The sequence below is a fragment of the Moschus berezovskii genome, chromosome 22 (genome assembly GCF_049115385.1).
Source record: "Moschus berezovskii isolate FMDL1 chromosome 22, NW_MosBer_1.0, whole genome shotgun sequence".
Taxonomy (NCBI): Eukaryota; Metazoa; Chordata; class Mammalia; order Artiodactyla; family Moschidae; genus Moschus; species Moschus berezovskii.
Window position 1 is genome coordinate 11,665,073 of NC_142481.1, and position 9,496 is coordinate 11,674,568.

The 9,496-nt window shown below is 42.7% G+C and overlaps 1 protein-coding gene across 1 annotated transcript in view; it reads right to left on the reverse strand.

The window, feature by feature from the left end:
* Nucleotides 1-4,865, reverse strand: part of LOC129546724 (uncharacterized) — a 29,805-nt gene extending 24,940 nt beyond the window's left edge. Inside the window, 3 exon segments of the mRNA XM_055411979.2 lie at nt 2,656-2,752; nt 3,889-3,981; nt 4,725-4,865. Of these exon segments, the coding sequence (XP_055267954.2) occupies nt 2,656-2,721 (66 nt within the window). The 5' untranslated portion in view covers nt 2,722-2,752; nt 3,889-3,981; nt 4,725-4,865.
* Between the last annotated feature and the right edge of the window lie 4,631 nt (nt 4,866-9,496).

Here is a 9,496-nt window from a genome sequence, read left to right on the forward strand (position 1 = left end):
AGTCTCCCCAAATCTTTTTAACAAACTAAAATCCCACAAGCTGTGTGGTGCATTTAAAAAAAAAAAGAGAGAGAGAAAGAAGGAAGAACTGTGCTATGCTGTTATTTGGATATTCTACCTAAGAAACAGCCAACACAACTACAGATCAAATGTACTCTTTCTATATTGAATGCATAGTACATCAAGGACAAAAAACTGACATTGTTTACAGAACTGATTTGAGGGGAAAAGGTATCATGGAAGAAAGCTGTCGCTGAAGTGTTGCCTAGAACGGTCAAATATGTAAACAACCTAAATGTCTACAGATGTGAAGTAGTCAAAAATAAAAAGACACACACAAAAAAAAAGGTGCATCAATACAGTGGCAAATGTGAAGTACCCATTTAAAAAAATATACAATATTAAAGGTATAAAGTCACAATTTAAAGTTAGATGTACACCATAAACACAAATACAGTTATAAATGCACATGAGAAAAGACAAAAAGAAAATAAAAACAGTTAGTTTGCCAGTAGGGAAGTAATGAAATGGGAGAGTTATTTATTTCTAGTCATTTTTCTACTCCATCAAATATATAATAATCACATAAAATAAAAAATAAACACAAACACAAAGAAAACTCAAGAAGGACAATGTAATGTCTCCCGTGTCTCTTGTTCTGCTTGAGTCATCCCAAAACAAATGTGCAACAATCTGAGCAATGAGATGGAACTTTAAAGTGAGAAAGGCAGGAACTACTCACCTTGAATGTGGTCATGTTTCCTCCTATGCCTAGGGATGGGCAAGTCCTGAGTTATACAGGTTCTAGGAGGTCAGAATTGTCTGAGAGAGTTCTGAGAGTCTGAGAAGGCAGAAAAAGACACGAAAGAGTAGCTTGGGGCACTGCTCATCCACACAGATGCTTCCTGTGAATGAATGCATAAACGTTCATAGCAGCATTACTCATAATAACCTACAACTGGAAAGAACTGGAGTGTTGGCCTATGTGTGAATGAACAAACTGTGGTATATTCATACAATGGAATATTATGCACCAATGAAAATGAATCCAGTACTGATTATGCCACAACATGGGTAAACCCTGCAAATGCTATGGAAAGCAAAAGAAGACAGACACAAAAGACTACATACTGTATGATTCTATTTATATGAAATGTCCAGAATAGGCAAATCTATGGAGACAGAAAGTACGTGAGTGGTACCCTGGGTTTCTGGGGAGAGAAGGGGGGTTAACTAAGGAATCCAACTACAGAAATGAAAATGTTCCAAATTATTATGGTGATAGTTGTGCTGCTCACCAAAGTTACTAAAAATCATTAATCTGTATACCGGAAATGGGTGAATTCTATGATATGCATATTTCAGACTGGTAAAAAAAAATGTTTATTAATCTCATGTCATTTAGATTTCCAATATGAATTTATGGATTGAGTCAATACTAATATTTATATATGAATGAATTAATTAATAAGTAGGAAAGGAGAAGCTTCTCTTTACAGTAGAATGTAAATTAATAAACGTATCTCCCTATTAAAAAACTTTACAAATTAAAAAAAATTACTTTACAATGAAGTAATCAAACATTACCTGAGCCTAGTAAACAAAGCTGAGTTTATTAATATAGGGATAAACTGATATCCTTTGGCTCCAGCTATGTTGCACTGACAAGGACACCTCACCACTTCTGTGGAATCCCTGCCAACAATAATAATCTGAACTTAAAAATGGAAAACATCAGACGAACCTCAAATGAAGAACTTTCTCCAAAATAACTTGCCTCTATACACCCCAAAAAACATAGACAGCATATTAAAAAGCAGAGACATTACGTTGCTGACAAAGGTCCGTCTAGTCAAAGCTACGGTTTTTCCAGCAGTCATGTATGGACGTGAGAGTTGGACTGTACAGAAACCTGAGTGTCAAAGAATTGATGCTTTTTAACTGTGGTATTGGAGAAGACTCTTGAGAGTCCCTTGGACAGCAAGGAGATCAAATCGGTCAATCACAAAGGAAATCAACCCTGAATGTTCATTGGAAGGACTGATGCTGAAGTTGAGGCTCCAATACTTTGGCCACCTGATGCGAAGAACTGACTCATTGGAAAAGACCCTGATACTGGGAAAGATGGAAGGCAGAAGAGGACAACAGAGGATGAGATGGTTGGATGGCATCACTGCCTTGATGGAATTGAGTGTGAGCAAGCTCCAGGAGTTGGTGATGGACAGGGAAGCCTGGCATGCTGTCCGGGGGGTCATAAAGTGGGACACGACTGAGCGACTGAACTGATACTCCCCCAAAATATCAAGAACAAAAAAGACAAAGGTTGTAGAATCATTCCACATTAAAGAAGAACATTAAGAAAAGGATGAGAAAAATTCTGTTAAACGTTTATAAACAAAAAATACAACATAAAGCATAAAATTGGACTTTGAACTGGGGGGAAAACCAGTTATGAAGACTTTTAGTTAAAAAACAAAATAAACACAAGACTGTGAATTATTTAATAGTATGTTTTCCAATATGCTATCTGGCATTACTTACTTATGATTAACTTAATAGATATCTACTAGATAAAACACTATTCTTTAGTATAATATCTAAGATTACCAAGTATGTGATGCTAAAATTCTACAGTCTTTCTGAAATCCCTCTTACCAAGACACCTCCTGATTGCATGGCATGTGGGCTTCCTTCACGCAGAAAGTTAAGATAAGCTGTCATTGAATACAGGTAACTTCCTGGTGTTATTTGGCTGATGGAGGAACAGAGCAGATAGGCAAAATGTAAACAATTGGTCAATTTGGGTAACAGGTATATGAGAGCTCCTTATACTATATTTGCAACTTTTCCATAGGTTTAACACTACATAAAGATAAAAGAGCCTTAAAAATCAGAAAACAGTCATATGGCAATAAGGAAAATAGTAAGACTAATTATGAAATTATATGGAAGTTCATTAGTTTATTCTTTCTCATCAGTGTTTGGAAATTCCCATAGTTAAAACACACAAGGGGAAAACCACTGAGAAAGGCGTCATTTTTCTTTTTTAATCTGTAAAATGTTTATAGACAAATATACAGAAACAGCCACTAAGCAAAAACGTATTAGAAGCTTGACAATTGCTATCATTACACCCTGGATTAATGAGTAATTAAGAAATTTTTTCTCTCCAATTTCTTAATTGCTGAATGCTCCACAATAAGAATAAGAAACATTATTCACAACAAGGGAAACAAAATAGTTGACAATGACTTAAAAAACTCACAGGAAAGTCCAGGCCCATCTTATTTGATTTAAGGCCCTTCACGATCAGTTCCTAAATATAATGCCTGATTCCACCTAGTTGCTAAGCCTTAAGGACTAAAAGACTATGAACTCAAGCTCTGGACTGCCTGGCTGAATTTCAACCTCAATTGAGCCCCTGACTTGGTGGGTGACTACGGGCATATAATTTACAGCACTCTGAGTACCAATCTCATTTTACAGAAGGGGGAAAAAAGCAACATTTCTTTTCAGAGTCATGGTGTGGCACAATATATTTATTTGTGTAAAGCCCTCATCACGGAGACTTCCCTGGAGGGTAAACAATCTGCCGGTAATGCAGAAGAACAGAATCGGATTCCTGGGTCAGGAAGAAACCTTGGAGAGAAGAGAAAAGCTACCCATTCCAGTATTCTTGCCTGGAAATTTTCATGGACGGGAGGCAGAAGGGCTACAGTCCATGGGGTCGCAAAGAGTTGAACAGGACTGAGCGACTAACACTTTCACTCATTGAAGTTAACGATTAAGGGTTAATTATTATCAATGCCCATGTCCAGTTACACATCGGACACATTCTCTGATTGATGTAACCATCACTGTAAGAGAAAAATATCAAGTCCTACTCACGTGGAGCTTTGCAGTTAGCAGCCCAGGAATCGAACTTTACAGTTAGCAGCCCAGGAATCACTCTTACCTCCTGTAGTTCTTTTTGAGGTCACGCTGGGGAAAGAAAGAATGCTAGGAAATGCCAGGCCCAAGCCCTCGTCCTCGTTAAAAGTTAAAGCCTCCCTTCCCTCCAAGCAGTCCGGAACCTTCTCTTCCAAGTCAGAAGGGGTGCAAGATGACCCAGTGTCGCTCAGACATAGAAAGAAGGGTAAGGGTCACTGAAAGTGGATCTCTGATGCTAACTCGGGTACCTGACCACTCTTTGAGAAATTAACAGCAAGGAGAAATCACCATTCGCTATTTGCGGGAACTGGCTAAGACTTTTATTTGTATCACCTCTTCCCAAACAACTTTACTAAGAAGGTCACAGTATTGTAAAGAAAAGTAATGGGTGGCTCAGGCGATAAAGAATCCTCCTGCAAAGAGGGAGATCTGGGTCCGATGCCTGGGTTGGGAAGATCCTCTGGAGGAGGGCGCGGTAACAGTATTCTTGCCTGGAGGATCCCATGGACAGAGGAGCCTGGCGGGGTACAGTTCATGGGATGGCAGAGTCGGACACGACTGAGCGACTAAGCACGCGCACACACACACAACGGGAGGCACAGGGAGATTAACTCCCCATGCGAAGAAGTAGAAGCGCGCGTGGAAAGCTGAGAGGCGGAACCGGCTAGCCCAAAGCCACGGAAACTCTCAATCTAGGAGATAGGCGAGGGGAAGTGGTCCTCTCTCAGGGTCTCCAGAATACCCCAACCGCGCCGCCGAGGGGAACGCACACCGCCGCCTTTGCTCCTCCGCACCTGCACTCTCCGCCGAGGATTCTTTTCCCTAAGTCGACTGCCAGGTAATTGCGCATCCCATGCATGGATCCAGAAATCTGGAAGGGTCAGCAAGTCACGGAATTGACAAGCCCGCCCCACGGAAGAGACACCAGCAACCTCACTCTCCCTGGACGGAAGTCCTAGGAGTTCGCGGGGCGTCTGGACTACACTTCCCAGAATTCATCGGACTTCCCCTTCCTCAGCGGCAGTGCAAGTAACTAACAGCGTCAGAACTACACTTCCCCGAATGCCAAGGGACACTAACCGGAGTCTCACTTTCCAGGAAGAGGTGTTGGAACTACGGGGAGCTCCTTGACTACACTTCCCAAAATTCCACAGCGGCAAGAACCCCACAGTCCCGACACCCGGGGTGGTAATGAAGTCTCCTGCACGGAGTCTGTTGCTTTTCCTTGAGTTCCTCCGTGAAAATATTCCACAGACACGACTTTCTGAAATCAAAATGTCTCCCGATTATGGCAGGAGTGTTGTTGGAAAGGGAACAAGTAGGGAGATACAATCTTCAAGATATTAACTGCTTAGGGGACACAAGGTGATTGAATGTAGGCTCATTTTAGTGTAATCTGATGTTACCAAGCTAAAGCTGTGAGGTCAAAGAATAGGCAAGGAGGAATGAGTCGGACGGGGCAATGAGGAAGGAAGGATGTAGCAGTGCCAACTCCAGACCCTGTGGTACCACTGCTTTGGCACGAAAAGCAATCTTTCGAGGGCCAAAATGGAAGCTTGTCCTCATGGAAAAGTGCTCTTCCCTCACCTAAACTTTTCATTGAAGTTGATATGATCCCTACATTGGATGTGAAAACACCAAATTTCAGAAAGTTAAGAAATTATCTGCTATCTCAATGCAAGCGTAATTGCTGAAGAGCTTGGCACTGGAGTCACTGTGATTCCCAAAACCTATGATTTAATGCCAGAGCACTGAGGAGGGGTCTATTGGTGAGGGTGGATGTTTATATTAATATGAAATATTGTATTTATTATATTAAATATTAATATTTTCTGGCTAGAATATTTAATATAGATAGTAATTTTAAAACATATGATACTCGAAGCTAATTAAAACAGTATAAGGCATAATGGGGAGGGATGATACTTTGATTCTGTCCCCTTGAAGATAACCAGATTTTTTTTCTCCCTATAAATATACTTAACTTGTATCAACACACAGGCTTGTTTTTTTTCTTCTGCCCACACTCTATGGTAGTACTTTTTTTTTTTTTAAGGCCTAAAGTGGAGTCATTCATCACACATACACCATGGCAGCAAATCAAGACTTTATTTCAGTTTTCATCTTTCATAGATATGTAATCTTTTATCTTTTTGGAAAAGACCTTGATGCTGGGAGGGATTGGGGGCAGGAGGAGAAGCGGACGACAGAGAATGAGATGGCTGGATGGCATCAGCGACTCAACGGACATTAGTTTGAGGGAACTCCGGGAGTTGGTGATGGACAGGGAGGTCTGGTGTGCCGTGATTCATGGGGTCGCAAAGAGTCGGACACGACTGAGTGACTAAACTGAACTGAACTGAAGGAGGCAATCTATTACAAAGCCCATCTCCATCCCCCAGAGAACAGGTACCTGCACAATAAAGCCCTTGCCATTCGCATCCCCCCCAAAAAAGATGTCCAGACTTAAAATTATCCTTTCTTTTCTTTAACTAACAATTCCTTTGCCCTAGTATTCTGCCTGAGAAAAACTATCCATTTTCTATAACCCTTCAATGATGACCAGTTCACAAACTGGTTCATAAAGCCAAATTAGACCTTTAATTTACTCACTGGAATTTGGGGGGAGGGTGGGGGTTTGGCCGCGCCACGAGCAGCTTGTGGGATCTTACCCCCCTGACCAGGAATCCTGCCCAGGTCCTTGGCAGTGAAAGTGCGGAGTCCTAACCACTGGACCAACAGGGAATTTCTTGAATTTTTTTTTTGAGTAGCAACCTCATCCCAAACTTATGGAAAGCCATCAGAGAGGAGAAATTTAATTCACCCAATGTTCTACTGAGGCAAGTGACAGAGTAAGATGGATGGGAGCAACCGGGGAGGAGGGTCCTCTCAGGGAGAGATCTGGAGACCCTCCAACTAGGCCAGAACTGATCCCATCCACCTCCGGGAACAGAGAGGCCTCAGCCCAAAGGAACCACCTTCCATGCCCCATCCCTCAAACCACTGCTCTCTGAAGCAGCTCTTTCCCCCAAATTGATGACTGGGTTAGACAGGTTCCCAAAGAAGTTCCCACCGGTTGCAAAATGCGGAAACCACTCATCGTTGCCAGGTAGGAGAGGGGTATAACAGGACCGCCCAAAGCATAAGTTTCCCCCAGAGCGGAAGTTCCACCCACAGGCTGCTTTGGAGACAGTTCAGTTCAGTTCACTCAGTCGTGTCCGACTCTCCACGACCCCATGAATCACAGCACGCCAGGCCTCCCTGTCCATCACCAACTCCTGGAGTTCACTCAAACTCATGTCCACAGAGTCGGTGATGCCATCCAGCCATCTCATTCTCGGTCGTCCCCTTCTCCTCCTGCCCCCAACCTTTCCCAGCATCAGAGTCTTTTCCAGTGAGTCAACTCGTTGCATGAGGTGGCCAAAGTATTGCAGTTTCAGCTTTAGCATCAGTCCTTCCAATGAACACCCAGGATCGCTCTCCCCTAGAATGGACTAGTTAGATCTCCTTGCGGTACAAGGGACTCTCAAGAGTCTTCTCCAACACCACAGTTCAAAAGCATCAATTCTTCGGCGATCAGCTTTCTTCACAGTCCAACTCTCACATCCATACATGACCACGGGAACTGTACATGGAACAACAGACTGGTTCCAAATAGGAAAAGGAGTGCGTCAAGGATGTTTATTGTCACCTTGCTTATTTAACTTATATGCAGAGTACATTATGAGGAACGCTGGGCTGGAAGAAGCACAAGCTGTAATCAAGATTGCTGGGAGAAATACCAATAACCTCAGATATGCAGATGACACTACCCTTATGGCAGAAAGTGAAGAGGAACTCAAAAGCCTCTTGATGAAAGTGAAAGAAGAGAGTGACAAGGTTGGCTTGAAGCTCAACATTCAGAAAACAAAGATCATGGCATCTGGTCCCATCACTTCATGGGAAATAGATGGAAAAACAGTGGAAACAGTGTCAGACTTTATTTTGGGGGGCTCCAAAGTCACTGCAGATGCTGATTGCAGCCATGAAATTAAAAGACGCTTACTCCTTGGAAGGAAAGTTATGACCAACCTTGATAATATATTAAAAAGCAGAGACATTACTTTGCCAACAAAGGTCTGTCTAGTCAAGGCTATGGTTTTTCCCTTGGTCATGTATGGATGTGAGAGTTGGACTGTGAAGAAGGCTGATCGCTGAAGAATTGATGCTTCTGAACTGTGGTGTTGGAGAAGACTCTTGAGAGTCCCTTGTACCGCAAGGAGGTCCAACCAGTCCATTCTAAGGGAGATCGATCCTGGGTGTTCACTGGTGAAGGACTGATGCTGAAGCTGAAACTGCAATACTTTGGCCACCTCATGCGACGAGTTGACTCACTGGAAAAGACTCTGATGCTGGGAAAGGTTGGGGGCGGGAGGAGAAGGGGACGACCGAGAATGAGATGGCTGGATGGCATCACTGACTCTGTGGACATGAGTTTGAGTGAACTCCGGTAGCTGGTGATGGACAGGGAAGCCTGGCGTGCTGTGATTCATGGGGTCACGGAGAGTCGGACACAACTGAGCGACTGAACTGGACTGACTAGACGGACCTTTGTTGGCAAAGTAATGTCTCTGCTTTTTAATATATTATCAAGGTTGGTCATAACTTTCCTTCCAAGGAGTAAGCATCTTTTAATTTCAAGGCTGCAATCAGCATTTGCAGTGACTTTGGAGCCCCCCAAAATAAAGTCTGACACTGTTTCCACTGTTTTTCCATCTATTTCCCATGAAGTGATGGGACCAGATGCCATGATCTTTGTTTTCTGAATGTTGAGCTTCAAGCCAACCTTTTGACTCTCCTCTTTCACTTTCATCAAGAGGCTTTTGAGTTCCTCTTCACTTTCTGCCATAAGGGTAGTGTCATCTGCATATCTGAGGTTATTGATATTTCTCCCAGCAATCTTGATTCCAGCTTGTGCTTCTTCCAGTCCAGCATTCCTCATGATGTACTCTGCATAAAAGTTAAATAAGCAAGGTGACAATATACAGCCTTGACGCACTCCTTTTCCTATTTGGAACCAGTCTGTTGTTCCATATACAGTTCTGACTGTTGCTTCCTGACCTGCATACAGGTTTCTCAAGAGGCAGGTCAGGTGGTCTGGGATTCCCATCTCTTTCAGAATTTTCCACAGTTTATTGTGATCCACAGAGTCAAAGGCTTTGGCATAGTCAATGAAGCAGAAATAGATGCTCTTCTGGAACTCTCTTGCTTTCTCCATGATCCAGCGGATGTTGGCAATTTGATCTCTGGTGCCTCTGCCTTTTCTAAAACCTGTTTGAACATCTGGGAGTTCACGGTTCACATATTGCTGAAGCCTGGCTTGGAGAACTTTGAGCATGACTTTACTAGCGTGTGAGATGAGTGCAATTGTGCGGTAGTTTGAGCATTCTTTGGCATTCCCTTTCTTTGGGAATTCTCTTCCAACAACACAAGAGAAGACTCTACACATGGACATCACCAGATGGTCAACACCGAAATCAGATTGATTATATTCTTTGCAGCCAAAGATGGAGAAGCTGTATACAGT